This window comes from Symsagittifera roscoffensis, chromosome 3, assembly GCF_963678635.1.
Source record: "Symsagittifera roscoffensis chromosome 3, txSymRosc1.1, whole genome shotgun sequence".
NCBI lineage: Eukaryota > Metazoa > Xenacoelomorpha > Acoela > Convolutidae > Symsagittifera > Symsagittifera roscoffensis.
In genome coordinates this window covers 17,600,942-17,620,796 of record NC_087064.1, presented here as the reverse complement: position 1 = coordinate 17,620,796, position 19,855 = coordinate 17,600,942, and the positions used below count along the sequence as shown (strand labels likewise).

General features: G+C 33.7%; 2 protein-coding genes across 9 annotated transcripts in view; both read right to left on the bottom strand.

The window, feature by feature from the left end:
* Nucleotides 1-19,855, bottom strand: part of LOC134842725 (receptor tyrosine-protein kinase erbB-2-like) — a 284,936-nt gene that overhangs the window by 135,165 nt on the left and 129,916 nt on the right. The gene's annotated exons all lie outside the window — the stretch shown is intronic.
* LOC134842968 (uncharacterized) lies at nucleotides 945-14,568 on the bottom strand (the record flags this gene model as incomplete). Its single annotated transcript, XM_063859518.1, is given in 4 exon segments — nucleotides 945-1,072; nucleotides 11,053-11,198; nucleotides 11,754-11,871; nucleotides 14,488-14,568. Coding segments are annotated over 4 exon segments (438 nt in total), but the record flags the coding sequence as incomplete, so codon positions are not given.

Sequence of the window (19,855 nt, the reverse complement as noted above, 5' to 3'; positions counted from 1 at the left end):
TTCATGTCCATATATTGCTAAATTGAAAATTGCTAAATTGAATAATTAAATCTAAATGGTCCAACTGAGGAGCAATTTATACCACTTAAGTTTCACATGTGTGTGAGGGGAGGATGTTATTGTTACGACCATTGAAAATAGGGAGGAACTTTGTATTCGGTGTGTTTAGTTTTTTTTCTTTTTCTTTCCCCGCAAAGTCAGCTAACACAATAATCATAGGAGAGAATTAGTGGTATATCACATTCAAGCCCTTTCAGTCGCGATTCGAACGACATTTAGAGTTTTCCAAAAACTCCCCCAGTGTCGAGAAAAACTGGTTTCAAGTTTCTGATTTTTAGTTCAATTTCGAGCGAAAGCGCGATCGTGTAACATTCGTTATATGGAAATCTTAGGAAGTTTTTTAGTAAATTTACGCTCACAAAGCTTGATTTTACTATCAACAAAACTGGTTTCGTTTTTTTCTCTCAGCACTTAATTGACAATGAAGATTTTCAAAAAAAATGAAAATATAGTACAAAAAATAAAACAAAATTAAAAAATACTTACACTTTTTTCATTTTTTGTTTGGTATTCGTTTTTGAAAACAAATTTTTTTAAATATGCCTAATTCACTAATTCTTTACCCGATGATATGGTTCTCAAATCACACCACCAATTAAAAATTACCTTAATTTAAAGAAATATTTTAAACAATTTCTATTACTCTATGAGTATGGTTGGAATTTCTGTGCTACTTGCACAGCAACCGCGGTCATCCTTGTTTTAACTTTAATTTCAACTCTTCTTCTCGCTATTTTCAACCAAAGCCACTTTAGGCAAGTGAAAAAGCAGTTGGAGTGTTCTTGTGAAATGGCCAATATTATTTGACAGTTTTTTTGAGGATAAAATGTTTTTGAGCTGACTGAGAGTTTTTGGTGGGATACAAATCTGTTTTGCTTTGTAACCTTGAGGAAATTGAGTCTCTTGTTGTGACGTGAAAAGTCAGTCACTCTGACGTAGTAGGAGATTGGAAAGAGTCCCTTCTTGTGTCCAATGTTTATGTAGATGTCAGACTGGAATCTGCAACAGGATTCTTAAAAAAAAGACCGGCTTTATTTTCTTGCTTCAAAGTGAAGAATAAATTCTATGCAGGTTATTTACAATCAATGATCATAACTAGCTTTTCCAACTAAAGATGTTAATTTCTATAATAACTTTTTGATACGCTTTTTTCTGTCATCAAAGTGTTTTTCCGGAACAACTTTTCAGATTTTTAGTTTTTGATCAGTATTAACATTTGGTAGTTTACGCTTAAAGTCCAGTGAACTGTGAGATCAGCTGATTTATTAATCTGTTTTACTTCAATTATATTCTTTCTAAATATTTTGTTAGTAGTCTGGTGGAGCTAGCACTTTTTTCAAGAGAGAGTCAACGAAGAACTATTCCAACTTATCATGAGTACCATCTATTTCAAAAAATTACATTGAAGAACTTCCCACATCCTGGAGCCAATGAAGCGGAATATGTATTCAGTTTTGTTTCGTCTACTATTACTATTTAAAAATATTTCTTGTAGTCTAGTGGAGCTATAACAATTTAATAGGAAACGATCAACGTACAACTATTCCAACTTATCATGACAACAATCTTTCTCAAAAAATTACACTGAAAACTTCCCACATCCTGGAGCCAATGAAGCGAAAAATTCATTCAGTTTTATTTCATCTACAACTTTTTTAAAATACTTTTTTAGTAGTTTGGTGGATCTTGCACATTTTATTGAGAAACAATCAACGAACAACTATCCCATTATATCATGAGTACCAACTTTCTCAAGAAGTTACACTGAAGAACTTTCCACATCCTGGAGCCAATGAAGCGAAAAATTTATTCAGTTTCATTTCATCTACAATTTTAAAAAAATATATTTTTAGTAGTCTGGTGGAGCTAGCGATTTTTTTTAGGAAAGAATGAACGAGGAACTCTTCCAAATTATCATGAATACCATCATTCTCAAAAATTACACTGGAGAACCTCCACATTATGGAACCAATGATGCAAAAAACTTAATCCGTTTTTTTTCATCTACAGTTTTTTTAGAAAATATTTTTAAGTAGTCTGGTGGAGCTAGTACATTTTATTAAAAAACCATCAATGAACAACTATTCGAGTTTATCGTGAAAACCATCTTCGTCAAAAAAGTAAACTGAAGAACTTCCCACATCCTGGAGCCAATGAAGCGAAAAATTTATTCAATTTTAATTCGTCTTCTATTTTTCTAACATTTCTAGTAGTCTGGTGGAGCTATAACAATTTTTTAAGAAATGATCAACGAACAACTATTCCAATTTATCATGAAAATCGTCTTTCTCAAAAAATGACACCGAAAAATTTCCTACATCCTGAAGCCAATGAAGCGAAAAATTTATCCATCTGATTTCATCTACAATACTCTTAAAAATATATTTTTAGTAGTTTGGTGGAGCTAGCACTTTTTTAAGAAACAATCAACGAAGAAATATTCCAAATTATCATGAAAACCACAATTCTCAAAGAATTACACTGAAGATTTTCCCACAATCTGGAACCAATGAAGCGAAAAATTTATTCAGTTTTAGTTCTTTTACTAGTTTTTAAAAAAATTTAGTAGCCTGGTGGAGCTAGAACATTTTATTAGGAAACAATCAACAATCATTTAAACCAATTTATCATGAATACCAGTATTGTCAAAAATATACACTGAAGAACTTCCCATTTTTTGGAGCCAATGAAGCGAAAAAATTATTTCAATTTTACTTCATCTACTAGTTTTTAAAATATTTTAAATAGCCTGGTGGAGCTAGCATTTTTATTAAGAAACAACCACCAAACATTTATTCCAACTTATCATGAATACCATCTTTCTCACAAAATTACACTGAAGAACTTCCCACATCCTGGAGCCATTGAAGCAAAAGCTTAACCTCGGAAAAAGTATTTGTGAAAAAATCTAGACTTTGATTATTGATATCATGGTGGCTGTAGAGACCACAGTTTGAAATATAGAGAACGCATTCGGAGGACGCAGTTAATAAACAAATACAGGCCCGTAGAAAAGATGATCTGAAAGGAAACATTACGAATTGAAAAAACTAGTTAAAGCGGAAACCTATCTGGAACATATTTGAATTTTCAGAACACGAATTTTTTTTTCAAATTAATCATGATTTGAACAGTTTTACATACATATTATTCAAAGTAGTTTCAGCATCTATCTAAAATTTAATGTATATATTTTTTGAATGATTCGTTATCTTTTTGTTATAGAAGAAATCTACTAAGTGAACAACATCAGCTCAAATAGTCAAAACTAAAGTCTTTGTTCCTGAATCCAACTTAATAAAGTCAGAACAAATTATAAAAATTATCATTTTGTAAACTAAAAACTCACATTAGATACAACTTCTTTTATCAACCACGTTTGATATATGAGACAATTGTGGAGGAATTTTGTGGAGAAACTTTGCGGAGGAAATTATGCGGACAATTTTGGAGTTCAATTTTAAAAACTGTAGCTGATTTAGGTTGCTGTAGGACACTAATAGTTCTTTGCGCCCTCGTTTTACTCTCTCAGCTTGGATGTTGACTGAGTCAAATAACTTCCTTTTATTTAGTGAAGCATCAAGTATAGTTTTTTTTTTGCTTTCGTTCTCTGATTTCATCGTTCTGGATATACTTCAAAGAGGGTTTTACTTTCATTGTTTCTTGATTTGTTTTTGCTTATTTTGTTTTGTTCAAAGATTTGAAAAAATGAACATACAAACACGCGACACAAAAGCAAACGGTAGCTAAGTTGAAAAAATACGGCAAAACTCTGCATAAAACTGTTTGCTTATTTTTTCTTCAACATAATTCTCAATCTCAAAATTTGGCAGAGTAGTTTTTGAGAAATAGAAAAGTTTCCAAAAAAAGGTACCAAAAAGAAACAAACTTGTTTAAATTTATTAAAATATAGTTTTTTTTCAAGATAAACCAGGGCTTACATACTTATGCAGCAAAAATTTATGAAACATGTTTCTCAAGTTGAAGCATTAATATTGAATTTGGAAGGGTAACTTTTTTGAGAACTCTCTCAGCTTGGATGTGTATAAATGAGAAACTGATCAAAAACCTTCATTTTACACCATAGATACCAATCATTTTTTTCTGAACTACTTTTTTTGAATCAGTGAATATGTATATGTAGGATACACAACGGAAACTTTTTATATTTGGCTAACCGATTAAAATATATTGTTACAAATTGAGAATCGGAGTCAAAATCAAATTCAAAACATTGTTTGAACTGATTTTTCCTATCTTCAGTGTAAAAACAATCATTTTTGTAAAAAAAAAAAAACAACGTTCATGAATCTGACAGTATTCTTTTTGTTGAATTTTCCTGCATCTTTCTAAAGAAAACTACTGATTTTTTGGCGTTTCCATACTTCGATAAACTGATACAATCTCCATCAACAGCATCGCTCCCTCACTTTTTTGCAGAAAATTAATGTTAAAATCTGATGAATGCCCATTTCAGACATAGATAAAGTTTCTGTTGAAACAAGTTTCTTGCTACCAAACAAATTTGAAGACAACCTCACGAATACCAGCGTCAAAACTTTCTGCCTTGAAAATTGTCTTGAACATTTTTTGAAAAAAAAATTTGTACCTTTTTTAACTGCTTTGTATCAACATTTAAAACAATATATAATTTTTTCTTTACTTAGCGACAAGTTTGTTGTGAAGGATTTCATGTAACCAAAAACAGTCTCAATTTCTGGGAAAACTTGAAAACAACCAAGGAAATAAGAAAAATCAAAAATTTGATACAATTTACAACTGAAACTTTTTTCTGGCGTAGAATATTTTCTAAAAAGCAATCAGTTTTACCTGCAATCGAATGAAAAAGCTTTCATAATTCATTTTTCACTATTTTTTTAAACAAATACTGAAAAACTGGTCTCAATCGCATCCAGAACCCTTAGATAGCGCGTCGTACTAAGATCGAGATGCGGCCACCTCTAGTGCAACTTGTCCTGTCTTTTTTCATCCCAAGCAAAGGTAAAGGTTCGAAAATAGCGTTGGTTCATTTTCGAGTTATTTTTTTTCCGTCCATGTTTTCCGTAAACACCGTATTTTGCGCCGATGTAATCATAAGAGTTAGAAACATAGGTCACTTCAAAGTTGACAGACAGCGCCATTGGCAGTTTCCTGCCGGTATTTAAGTACAGTACAGATTGATGAGACTTAGGTGAATTGATTTAGCGCTCTATGTCCTTCCCATTTTACAAAAAACTCAAATGTTTAAATACTCGAAAATTGATATGGAAGTTTTCAGAACTTGAAAACTCAACCAAGTAAAACATTTTTTGGGTATCGCATCAATTACTGCTAACATAGAACTAAAACGTATCACAGAACTAGCGGTAAAGTGCATTACGTTCTTGCCCAGTTCTCGATCAGCCCTCTTCTTGGGCAAATTATTAAGTAATTAAATGTTTGATAGAGTTTTTTGCCCTTTTTGGATTTATGGTCTATCAAGACTCAGTCGATCTTAGTGACCGCGGTCGGTTTCCATACGCTCTTACGTGATGCAGTTTCATCTTGGCTGCTAGTAGAGCTTAGGTTGCTGTAGGACACTAATAGTTCTTTGCGCCCTCGTTTTACTCTCTCAGCTTGGATGTTGACTGAGTCAAATAACTTCCTTTTATTTAGTGAAGCATCAAGTATAGTTTTTTTTTGCTTTCGTTCTCTGATTTCATCGTTCTGGATATACTTCAAAGAGGGTTTTACTTTCATTGTTTCTTGATTTGTTTTTGCTTATTTTGTTTTGTTCAAAGATTTGAAAAAATGAACATACAAACACGCGACACAAAAGCAAACGGTAGCTAAGTTGAAAAAATACGGCAAAACTCTGCATAAAACTGTTTGCTTATTTTTTCTTCAACATAATTCTCAATCTCAAAATTTGGCAGAGTAGTTTTTGAGAAATAGCAAAGTTTCCAAAAAAAGGTACCAAAAAGAAACAAACTTGTTTAAATTTATTAAAATATAGTTTTTTTTCAAGATAAACCAGGGCTTACATACTTATGCAGCAAAAATTTATGAAACATGTTTCTCAAGTTGAAGCATTAATATTGAATTTGGAAGGGTAACTTTTTTGAGAACTCTCTCAGCTTGGATGTGTATAAATGAGAAACTGATCAAAAACCTTCATTTTACACCATAGATACCAATCATTTTTTTCTGAACTACTTTTTTTGAATCAGTGAATATGTATATGTAGGATACACAACGGAAACTTTTTATATTTGGCTAACCGATTAAAATATATTGTTACAAATTGAGAATCGGAGTCAAAATCAAATTCAAAACATTGTTTGAACTGATTTTTCCTATCTTCAGTGTAAAAACAATCATTTTTGTAAAAAAAAAAAACAACGTTCATGAATCTGACAGTATTCTTTTTGTTGAATTTTCCTGCATCTTTCTAAAGAAAACTACTGATTTTTTGGCGTTTCCATACTTCGATAAACTGATACAATCTCCATCAACAGCATCGCTCCCTCACTTTTTTGCAGAAAATTAATGTTAAAACCTGATGAATGCCCATTTCAGACTTAGATAAAGTTTCTGTTGAAACAAGTTTCTTGCTACCAAACAAATTTGAAGACAACCTCACGAATACCAGCGTCAAAACTTTCTGCCTTGAAAATTGTCTTGAACATTTTTTGAAAAAAAGATTTGTACCTTTTTAACTGCCTTGTATCAACATTTAAAACAATATATAGTTTTTTTCTTTACTTAGCAACAAGTTTGTTGTGAAGGATTTCATGTAACCAAAAACAGTCTCAATTTCTGGGAAAACTTGAAAACAACCAAGGAAATAAGGAAAATCAAAAATTTGATACAATTTACAACTGAAACATTTTTCTGGCGTAGAATATTTTCTGAAAAGCAATCAGTTTTACCTGCAATCGAATGAAAAAGCTTTCATAACTCATTTTTCACTATTTTTTTAAACAAATACTGAAAAACTGGTCTCAATCGCATCCAGAACCCTTAGATAGCGCGTCGTACTAAGATCGAGATGCGGCCACCTCTAGTGCAACTTGTCCTGTCTTTTTTCATCCCAAGCAAAGGTAAAGGTTCGAAAATAGCGTTGGTTCATTTTCGAGTTATTTTTTTTCCGTCCATGTTTTCCGTAAACACCGTATTTTGCGCCGATGTAATCATAAGAGTTAGAAACATAGGTCACTTCAAAGTTGACAGACAGCGCCATTGGCAGTTTCCTGCCGGTATTTAAGTACAGTACAGATTGATGAGACTTAGGTGAATTGATTTAGCGCTCTATGTCCTTCCCATCTTACAAAAAACTCAAATGTTTAAATACTCGAAAATTGATATGGAAGTTTTCAGAACTTGAAAACTCAACCAAGTAAAACATTTTTTGGGTATCGCATCAATTACTGCTAACATAGAACTAAAACGTATCACAGAACTAGCGGTAAAGTGCATTACGTTCTTGCCCAGTTCTCGATCAGCCCTCTTCTTGGGCAAATTATTAAGTAATTAAATGTTTGATAGAGTTTTGCTCGTCGTTCCCCTTTTTTTGTGCCTTTTTTGCCCTTTTTGGATTTATGGTCTATCAAGACTCAGTCGATCTTAGTGACCGCGGTCGGTTTCCATACGCTCTTACGTGATGCAGTTTCATCTTGGCTGCTAGTAGAGCTTAGGTTGCTGTAGGACACTAATAGTTCTTTGCGCCCTCGTTTTACTCTCTGAGCTTGGATGTTGACTGAGTCAAATAACTTCCTTTTATTTAGTGAAGCATCAAGTATAGTTTTTTTTTGCTTTCGTTCTCTGATTTCATCGTTCTGGATATACTTCAAAGAGGGTTTTACTTTCATTGTTTCTTGATTTGTTTTTGCTTATTTTGTTTTGTTCAAAGATTTGAAAAAATGAACATACAAACACGCGACACAAAAGCAAACGGTAGCTAAGTTGAAAAAATACGGCAAAACTCTGCATAAAACTGTTTGCTTATTTTTTCTTCAACATAATTCTCAATCTCAAAATTTGGCAGAGTAGTTTTTGAGAAATAGCAAAGTTTCCAAAAAAAGGTACCAAAAAGAAACAAACTTGTTTAAATTTATTAAAATATAGTTTTTTTTCAAGATAAACCAAGGCTTACATACTTATGCAGCAAAAATTTATGAAACATGTTTCTCAAGTTGAAGAATTAATATTGAATTTGGAAGGGTAACTTTTTTGAGAACAATCAAAAAATTCCAAAAAACGGTCAAATAGGACAAACTCGCAAATGCCGGAATGGTTGACAAAAATTTTTATTTCGATTTATTTTTTGAGATCAGATTTGGCAAGGTACTTTTCGATAGAAGTAAGAGAATTTCAAAAAGCGATTAAAAGCTCAAAAAAAATTCGTCTTTAATGAGAAACAAATTGATTTAAAAAAAAACTAATTGGAGCGTAGCAGCTCACACCGCGAAAACTCCTGCAGTTCTTATTTTTGGTTAAACTCTTAATTCAGGATATGGGAGGTTAGTTTTGAAAAACAGATATGGGAGCTTGAAAACAGTCATACAAAAATTATATTTTTTATAAAAAAATGTTTTGCAGCAATAATCTTAATTTACATTAAAATTTTTCCAGAGAAAACAAAATTTTCAATTAAAATTGTATCATCCTGATTGTCGCAAAACATGAATGCTCTGGTTCTGCTTGATTGAGTATAATCGTTAAAGCACAAAAAAATAAAGATATAAGTCAAATTTATTGCTTTTGATGTTGTGTTTGAAGCTTATGGATTTCAAACTTCGTCAGTTATTTTTTATTTTTTTCTTCCTTGATTGTTTTTTTCACCTCAAGTCAGATATGCGCTTTATCTAACAATGGTTTATCCCTCTTGTGACTTCACTTGATGTAGCATTCTTTTTACTGAATTAAGTACACTGGAAAACCAGCAATATTAATTACAGCAATCCAGTTTTTTCATAATTTTTTGTGTCTAGAACAAATATAGAACATTTTTATGTTGACGTTATTAGCTTTCTTTTACCTTTCTCTTGAATATCTGATTTTCTTTGATATAAATCAATTTACTTTTCTACTTGTTTCTGAATTTCTTCAGTCGCCATGGTGATGAGAAAGCTAATTGGTGATGGTCAACATACATAATAACTTGATTATGATTGAATACAATTTATCATTGCCAGCTTCTTATAAAGTTTTGTCAAATTGGGGATTACAGATCACTAGGCAATCTTTTCGGCTAGATCTTTTCTGTCCGCATAGTCGCTCAATAATTTCATTTTATACTAGTTTCAATTTTTAATTTTTCGTTTTATTTGAAAGTTTAATTGACTCACACATCTGGCTCCTCTGAACAATCTCTTTATCCCCTTCTTTAGATTGGATATATATTCAATTCTATATATCCCATTCACTATATCCCATTATTGTTCCCACTTTCGATACGAAAGTAACGGAATATTTGTGCTCGGGGTGGGTTTTTTTTCTTCAGACAAATTTCGACTTTTTAAATAGCCAATTTTGACGGAATTTTTTTTATATCATTCAAAAGATATTGTTGTCCTGAGCTTCAATTTGAAAAGATATTTCACCTGTGATCATTTTTTGTAAAGTTATGAGGGTTTAAATATTGCCATTTTGGCCATTTTGGCTAATTTGGGACAATTAAGGCGCGATATGTTTCGCGCTATTAACGCGTAAGCAGAGATTTAATCCGTCTTAGAAATCGTTCCAAATTGGTTAAAAGAAGCTTATTTTCCATAATTGGTTTGTTACAAGTAGCAAAATCTATCCCTTTGTATTTTATATGGCGTGTGGGGTGATGATTTTGCAAACTGGACAATTTTGCAAGCAAAAATCTGACAAAAAGTCAAATTTTGGTTGGAATTTGTTTGTCCGATTTTAGTTTTAGACCAACTCCACTTGAAAATTGTGAAAAATGAGATAATTAGGACTATGTCAAGACCATTTTTAAGGCCATCGCGACTAAGTTTTAAATTATGTCGCAAAATTATTTTAATTGTTGACGAAAAAAATTTGAGCCATACAAGGAAATAATTTGACAAATTAGCTGGCTCTCATTTTGGGGCAAACTTTGTTCTCGTGTTAAGATGATAACTCGTGTTACACTTTCAGTAGATAAATTTTCTAAATAATAAACAAGACTGCTCGAATCAAGGCGAAGCCCTGAATGTTCCAACTGCCTTTTAAGGTCTATTGAGCAATAATAACGTAAAAAAATTTACATGTAACAAAATAAAACGAAAAATATTTCCGTAAAATTTGAGATTTTTGTGAGATCATCTCCCCACTTGCCATATAAAGTACAGAGAGATAAATTTCGCTCCTTGTAACAAATCAATTATGGCAAAGCTTCTTTCAACCAATTTGGAACGATTTCTAAGAGGGATTAACTCTCCGCTTACGCGTTAATAGCGCGAAATATATCGAGCGTTAATTGTCCCAAATTGGCCGAAATGGTAACTTTACGAAAAATGGTCACAGGTAAAATATCTTTTCAAATTTGAGCTTAGGACAACAATACCTTTCGAATGATATAAAAAAAATTCCGTCAAAAATGGCTAGTTAAAAAGTCGAAATTTGTCTAAAGAAAAAAAAACCCACCCCGAGCACAAATATTCCGTTACTTTCGTATCGAAATTCGGAACAAAAAAATTTATTTTAGAGGTTTAGATTTCCGTGTTCAGTTTTAAATTGCAATATTTAAGTTTTCGGTTTTTCACATATCACCTTACTTCAACTGGCCGCTCTTCTTCCCTCACCGTTCTACTAATCCAGTGGCATTAGAACTCTTTTTTAAGGTCTGCATCTTACTTTCAGACATTTTAAGTCGCGCAGATCATATAACCCAATTTTGGTCGCGATCGTCAATTCATGAAAGCATATGCTCGTCCCGGGCACTTGAAGTTTACAAAATGGTGGATGGGAAAGGAGGAGGATGAGTAGGAAGAGGAAAAAGTAGTCAAAAGTATCACTAACCATTACTGTTGAGAGAAAACCAGTTGATTTTATTGTATTCTCTTCGAATAAGATCTTCAAATACAATCCTGTCTATGCGCTCTGAATTCAAAAGTGCGGTCCCATGATTAACTTGGTAGTCATAGCCCAGCAAGCAGTAGTTCTTCCTGGAAAAAATTGCTAGGGATACACTATGGTAGTACTGGGATTGTTGTTCTGTTTAGCGCTCCTTTTTTTAACAATTATGGAAGGACTGTGTAAAACCAAGTGTTTTAGTTTTCAGCGGAACTTTCTCCGCCTTTTTTTAATTTTCTAAGTAGAACATCATTAGACCATGTTGATTTAGAAGAAGCCATGTAAAAAGTTGATTGGTTGAAAATAAGAGTTTACGAGTCAAGACTTTTTATTCGAGGAAGAATAAAAAAAGTTTTTTTTTCAGGACTTCTGCTCTTGTTTTGACGGTTGATTTGCGCCGAGACTTTTTTGCTGTTTTTGTGTTTTTGCTAAAAATTTCAGTAAATAAAGAGGCTAGAATTTTGCAAAAACAATACGCAATTCATTGCTTTCTAATCTTGATTTTCAAATGTGTGCGGGGGAGGGGATGGAAAAAGCCCAATTCTAGTTTTCCATCAATTCGGTCTGAGGAGCCACAGATATAATTCGAACAATTGGGCTCTTTATAACTTGTATCAGAACATTCTTTTCGACAATTCCTCTCTAACCTTAAATGGTTGCAGATTCTGGAGTTCATGGAAATGGTACTGACCCCACTTGGCATGACGAACCTCAGAGACTGCCACTCTTCGCTATTCTCAGATGCTGACAATGAGTCATCGAACACTGAAATTCGTGCAGCTCAGTTTTGGTTCCGCGTCTCTTTGTACGCCGTCAATTTTTGCGGCGGTCAATATGTAATTTTGAAATATTATGAAGTATTTTGATGAGGTGTAAAAAGGTAATGGGGTAAGGTATCTGGGGGGTGGGTTGTTGTGGTGGGGGTGGGGGTGGGTGTGGAAGTGGGGTTGGGGGTGGGGGGTTGGGTTGTTTAAAAAGTCTGATTATACAAAATGGCGGGGTAAAAATGACTCAAACCAAAGATTATAAAAGACAGACAGTTATGCCTTGCAAAAACCACAACATATTCCGACATAGTGACTAAATTTTTGCCACTTTTTTTTCAGATGGTGTAAGCGGGACTCCTTGCTTTGAATAATACTCGGCGGGAGTTGCTTTACTTAAAAAACGGTCTAGTTCTTTCTTCATAGACTCTACTCTTCGCAAAAAATAAACGTCTCGACACATGAATATTCTCGACACTGATGAAAGAGTTTTGATATGCTATATTACTGCAGATCCGGATTTAAGATTTTTCACTTTAATAAAAAATTGAGGCAAATACATTACCTTAAAAAGTTTTAAGTTAAATCATAGTTGAAGTAAATTTTACAAATCTATCATAAAAATACTTAAAATACTTACGGCGAAAATTTACCTTAAACAGTTAAGATAACTTAAAGTACATTCAGGTAAATTTCGGAAAGTTTGGAAAATTAGCTAAGAGAAGTGTTTTTGAATCAGGGCAAAGGCGAAAATTGCTAATCTACCTTCAAGCAATTAAGCGTAGATGAAAAAATTGGCGAGCAGCTTACAGTTTTAAAAAGTTTGTGTAAGACGCTCAGCCATCAATTTTTAAATAATTTCGAACTTCCATCAAAAGTTTGTAGTAGTTGATGTAATAAGAAGTAAAGTCAACTTAACGGGATAATTTTCAATTAAACTTGGGGCAACTCAACTAAAACTTAAAGTAGATTCCCCACAAGAGTCAAGTTATATTTCAGGCAAGGTAGTGTAATTGATGTAACTTAAGATAAATTCAACTTCATAGCTAAGATACTTTTCTAAGGTAAGCTTCAGGCAATTTAAGTAAATTTAAAGATAGCTACCCCGCAAGATTTAAGAGCAAGTTAATCATTGTGGTTTCTGTTATCTGCAGAGGATTTGTGAAAAGCTACCCAGACTGTCTTAGCATAATCAGTTTCTCGCATTTCCCCATTTCAGATTCAATTAATTGTTGCGAGACGCTTTTTTGCGACTAGAACTTTCAAGTGATACCATTGTTGCAGCTGCAATTGGTCAAACTGTGGCAGACTTGAAGCTAAAGGTCAAGTGGGAGCTCATCTTTGCACATTATCATTGTCAGATTGGTAGTTCCATTGAATTAAGGGAGTAGTTGATGTAACTCAAAGTAATTTCAACTTCATAGCCAAGGTCAAATTCTAAATTAAGCATAGGGCAACTTATGTAAAATTTAGGCTAGTTTTTGCACAAGATTTATTTGAAGGAAGTTTTGAAAAAAATGACGTAATTTAAGGTAAATCACCTGCATAGTTAAAGTAAATTTTGCAGAAAAGTTTGGCGCAATTTAAGTAAACTTGAGGTAGCTACACCACAAGATTACGGTATAAATATTAATGGTGGTTTCTGCAATTCTTAGAGGATTTACGATAGGATATGCCCAATGTCTAAGCATAGTTTGCTTTGCTGATTTCCCCACTTTCCAGGATGAGTTATTTTGTTGCGCGAAGCTTTTTTCTAAAAATCAATCCCGGTTTGTTATCGTCTAAAGTTTTCATGAGGTAGTATTGTTGCAACCGCATTCGGCCAGGCTGTGGCAGACCTGATGCTAGAGGTCAAAAGAGAGCTCATCCTCGCTCACTATCCTTGTCTGGTGCGTAGTTTCATAAGTTGATGTTGTACCTGATGTAACTTCAAGTAATTTCAACTTCATAGCAAAGATCAACTCATAAAGTAAGCTTGGGGTAGTTTAAAAAATTTTCAGGTAGTTCTCCTCCAAGAGTTTGGGTAAAAATGAATAACGCTATTGTAGTAGTTGACGTAATATAAGGTAAAATTCACCTTCATAGTTAAGGTAATCTTGAGGCAACTTAAGTAAAACTTAAATGTAAGATAGTTCCGCCAAAAGACTCAGTGTAAACTACCGCGAGTCAAAGTTGTAGTTACATAGCTTAAAATAAGGGGAAAGTCAGCGTTTTTTGCTAGATTTTGACGTAATTTAAGATAGTTTTTAAGGTATATTTATCCCAACTTTTTTGCTCTCGTGAGCAGGCTTTCAGTAAATCTTCAAAAACTTTTACTGATCTCCTCTCATTGGCAAATTTGATTTTCCTAGCTCTCTCATAACTCTTCAAAAATTCCTTAGAAAAATGAAATTTTTTAGCATTTTTTCTCATGTTCGACCGAAAATTGAGTTTTTCGGCGAGCTCACCCCCTGAAATGTACTGTTTGTTGGTGCAAACGGTGCTTTCGGAAAAATTTTTGGGTTCGGTTGGTCAAAAATGAAAAAGGTAGTAAAAAAGAACCAAAGGGCGGATTCTTTTGGTGGCAGGGGTTCGAATCACTGAATCGCAAGTATACCGAAATATTAATAAAACTCACCTGAGAAGAGAAGGCATAACAAAAGGAGCAAGAATCCGACTAACATTATAGCGGTTATTTGCAATATGAAATCTCAAAGACTAATATAACAACTGTGGCGAGTTAAAGTAAGACTGGCCTTGAATATGCTTGATCCATAACATTTACTCAAAAATTTGAGACTGAATATGAACCAAATAAAAACTAGGTGCTGAGCGAGATCTCTGTAATGTAAACCTTTGAACTATTTTGCTTCTTTAAACGTTGTTAAGGCTAACCAATCAATTGCATTCAATTTAGAGGGCATCAGTTTTGCACTTTGAAACCATTGACGCAATTTAGAAAAAAAAATTTTTCGTTTTTTTTTATTGAAAAAATATTCAGTGGTTTCTCAATATGGTGAGATCTTTGAGAGTATCATTTATCAAGAACCTAAAACTAATTATTCACATTTACGAGATTCAAATCCGCGCATACATAACAAAAAAGAACTTCAAGCTTTCAGAGATCTAAGTGAGCGTCATAAAATATCTCATTAATCGTTTAGTAGATTGTTAAGTAGATCCCTTTTTATGCAATCAATGGCCGGCTCAGTACAACAGTGCCAAAAATTAAAATCTTGTTCAACAGTGCCGAATTTTTTAATACTGTTTTTTCGGGTGCCAAAATTAGGGACTGTTTTGCGGGTGTAAAATTAGGGACTTCAAGCCGAATAGTTCCTTATAAACTCGTGAAAAATGATTAATTTGAAAACTTTTTTGAAGAATTTCTGAGTTTCATGTTCTTTCTTCACAAGTTATTGGCGTTTTCATAAAATTTAAGCCTCCAAATGATGTTTCGGAAAGTTGAAAAGTAAAACATGGTTGAAGGCATTTTTCATGTTTATAATTTATGCATTTCAAAAACCCGCTGATGTTATTAACGGATGCCAATCACAAGTGGTGGATTGTAATGAATAACGCTTTTAATGGACTAAACTTGCCAAAATTTCTGAAAAATAACGTTTTACAGATGATAAAATAGTGTTTTGAGGTGCTTGTAAAGTTTTAATTTCGGCTTGAAGTCCCGTCGGCTTGTTGTCCTAGACCCTGTTTTTTCACATTCCAAATTACTGGCAAATTAATTGATGCCGCTTGCCATGTTAAATGAATGCCCCCAAGCTGACATAAATCAATTTTCTATTAATTGAGCCAAAAATAATGTGTTTGAAGCTGATTGGCTAATTAGCCAATCAAATTCTGACAACAAGGTCCGGCATTTTAATGAAATTAATGAACGTTTCAAGCGGATAAAATGTTTTAGTTAAAATTACCGTATTGTTTGAATGATTGTTGCAACCATTTTATTAAATTTTTCGGATCATGTTAACTATTTCCCCCTATGGTACCTTGTAAAGAATCCCCCTCCCCCTACAAAAACACATTTCGGCAAGTTTAAATGTCAAACGCATTTATGCTCAACTGGATTGGTTTTGTATTTCTCAGAAATGGGTTCTGTCCGATTCCTATTGGTTGACGTTATTTCAATTCGCATTTCTATTGGTTGGCGTTATTTCAATAAATTTCATCCAAACCTTGTTAACTATTTTCCCGAGCGTCCAGACAATTCGGCCAAAGACAATTCGGCCAAAGACAATTCAGCCGATTTGAAATTCAGACAATTCAGCCAAAAGTATGCAGACAATTCAACCAGAGACAATTCAGCCAATAATAGTGACCGCCGCAGTCGCCCCAACGTGTTGCGAGCTTGCCTACAGAGCTTAAATCGAGAAATAGCTACAATTCTGATTTTTTTTCTTTCGAATCTAGTGTTTTGTAAAACTGGCTGAATTGTCTCAGGCTGAATTGTCTGTATAATTTTGGCTGAATTGTCTGAATTTCAAATTGGCTGAATTATCTTTGGCCGAATTGTCTGTGCGCCATTTTCACCCTATTGCAATAGGGGGAAAATAGTTAACATGATCCAATTTTTCTTGTTCGCGTAAAGCTTTTAAAGTGACCTGAAATTAATCTTAGTATTTGACGAAGTTCCATTTTTTCCAAATTTTGGCGAGTGTCAAAAACAATTGGCTTTAAAAGAGCCCACCATAACAATCTCCAGAAATCCGACCCAAAATTATTTGCCACCCAAAATTGTACGACCCGCAATTATACGGAAAAAATGTTGAGTAGAAAAAGGGGCAATAATTTTGAACTCTGACTCGAAAAAAAAACTCGAAGATATCAAACACAAAGGACCATGGAAACTAACAAAAAACAACAAACAATTTGTCTTTCATGAAGAAACTCGGCCCATAAAATTTGCACTCTTCAGGACTTAGAAATTTTGTCCGGTCAAAAAAAAACTCCTGGCAACGGCAGCTTCAAAACCACGCCATTACCTTTTACTCAAACTTTTGTGTTGTTCGGAATTAAGGGAGATTGGAAAGTTCCAGTAGTTTGGGGTTTTCTTGGCGAAAAAAAAAACGAAAAACTGCAATCAAAATTTTGTATGGTTTTGAAAGAATATCGTTCCGAAATTTTTCGAATTCACTTTGTTAGAGAAATTTTGATTACCGATTTCGAAACTGAAGTTATTGTTGCCGCCAGGGAATTTTTCATTGGAACAAATAACATGGGCTGTTTGTCATACTCTTTCAATGTGTTTTCGGATAATTCTACAAATTTGATCTTAAAAAAGCTATTCAAAAGAAAAAAATCTCAACAAAATTGCCAAAAACTTTTTTAGCTGCCTTTTCTGCAAAATTACTGAAATTTCTGCTGCTTTCGAAGCTGAAGTTGAGCAATAACCGGTCAACTGGGTCAAGTTTCTGCTTGTGCGCGGAGTTTTGGTTTTTTGGACAAATTGCCATATCGATGTGAAACGAGCTTGGAGGAACCGCTGACATACGAACAACAACAGGATTCGCGATTGAATATTTGACGAACTTCATGAGGAGAACCACCGTTTACCCAACAAAGAAAACACCGGCAGCTAAATGAGAAAATAACTCAGCTAAAAATTATGGAATTAGGTGGTTAGCTATCTGTAAAAACATACTGGGATGGCATTGCTAGTATTTGTAGTAATTTTGGATGCTAATGCGTTTTTTTCGTCTTAATGTCCTGTTGTCTTACTTGCTTAGCAAGAGGATATGTAAAAGTTGACTTGGGCCGTTTCAGCCATAAAACTCAACTTCTATTCTATTCTTACATAGGTTCATGCCGAATGAAAAAAGATGTCTAAGAAGATTTGTCTAAGAAGATTTGAATCGGAATTGAGCTGATTTTTTCAATTATGAGACCATAGGGCTTGATCGTTTTACAGGACGCAGAAAAATGAAAACTTTGCGACAAATCTTTTTTAAGCCTCACCTCGAATAGACATTTGTTCAACTTCACACGGGAGAACAAATTATTATCTTTATCGTACCAGTCCCTCTCAGATCCCTCTTTTGGGCCCGTTTACGTAAATTTAGAAGTGATATCTTCACCTGACAAAACTCTACAAACGTTAGATACCATCAACCGCAAGAATATCCAAGTGATTTAACCAAGTTTATTGATTTACAGAGGATAAGAAAGCATACTGAGTCAACCCTTACGTTAAGTTTCGTCAGACAGAATGAGTCAACTCTTACGTTAAGTTTCGAATGAAAAAAGAATAAATCAAACAAGGACAGCCGGTGGCTGTGCAAAAAACCCAGAATGGTCCGGCCACTTTAATAAAAAGAAATTACAAAAAAAAGTTTTCTTTTGTTATTTCTTTAAAATTTTTTCTGACTGTTTTAGCAGTAGTTTTTTTTAAAGATTCATTGCAAGGGCAAAACGTGCATTGCACTGCATAGGGGCAAATTTTGTGTCTGTATGTTCCCGGATTCCAGAGACAGGTCTTCAAACATGTTCCAAAATTTAACGGAATTCCACAAACAAAGATTCCGTGGATTCCGCGTACAAATACCTTCGTCGGTACATAATTTTTATTGATGATCCGCAACGAGATAATATAGATAGATTTTCGGATTTCGCAAATGTAAGCGGATTCTGCAAATGTAAGTGAAAACCGCAAATTTATATGGATTCCGCTTGCAATTTGCGGATTCCGGCTTTCAATTTGCGGATTCCGCGTAAATTTAGTGAAAATGGCATACAATTAGCGGATCCGTTCACGATTTGCGGATTCCATTTGCAGTTGCGGAATCCACGATAACTTATATTTACTAAACATATATCATATTATTTGTTTACGGCTTTTGCAATTTTTGCTGCGGGTTCAAAAACTTTCTTGCGGATTACGTAAAATTGCATTTTTGGAGCGATTTTGAGCAAAACAGTGTTCTGTATTAATGACCGTGGAATCCAAAACAGCAAAGAAGATCAAAGAAAATACCAATGTTGCGGATTCCGCAAAAACTATGTTTTTAGCCTGTTGCGGAATCTGATTACAATTCACAGTTTGGCCTTAAAATGTTTTTTTTTTGCCAAAAAAATGCAAAAGCTTCCAAAACCAGTTATCGTTTTATTAAGTTCAAGTTTTCCTTAAATTATCAATTTTGATAAAACAACGGTTAATTGGTCGTTCACCTGCTCAAAACAAGACACCGGTCTTACTCAACATTCGGACAAATTTTCGAAAATTTTTCAATCTCGGTCAATCATGAGGGCTTGAAAATGATATAGCACTTGACTCATTGTAATGACTGTTTGAGGTACCTAATTTTGCGTTAAAAACGAAAACAGAATAAAGTTAAATTACATCTCAAACAAAGTTTCTCTGTATTTTCCAAAGTCGAAACAACAAATTACTACGAATGAATTTATACTAGAGCCAAAATCTTTTGTTTTCTATTTATAATTTTCTTTCCTAACTGTAGACAGTTTAAATATTTTTTGGTTAATTGGGATGACACAGATCTTTGAAAACCAATTGAGTTGATGGTTGATGTTTTCAAAATTGAGCCAACTGGCGGATAGATGGTATAGGACAATGGTTTGTGTGTCTCTTAAAGTCTCCTGTATCTTTGTATCTTTCTAAAGTTTCAATCGTTACGGGTTATAGAAAGCGTTTTTGAGCATTTTTAAATAGTTAGTATACTTTTCCTTGTAAGAATTTCGAAATTTAAAGTTTCAAATTTGTTTTTTTTTGTTGATTTTACAAGACACTGGGTTCAGTTTCAGACAGGTTGATTAGAGATTTTGAATCCTTCTTTTTGCGGGTTGTAGGTGTAACTGCGTAGCTAAACTTGCTGCATTCTTATACGTCCACGTGTAAGTCTATAACGGGTTTCTTTGCACGCGGTGATGTTTCTTTATTTGCTTCTGTCGGAGAAGGATGCTCTTGTCAGTTCGCGGCTTCTTTTAGATCCTGGTCTGGATTTGAGGATTCAATGCGACCTTGGTTTGAACCCTAC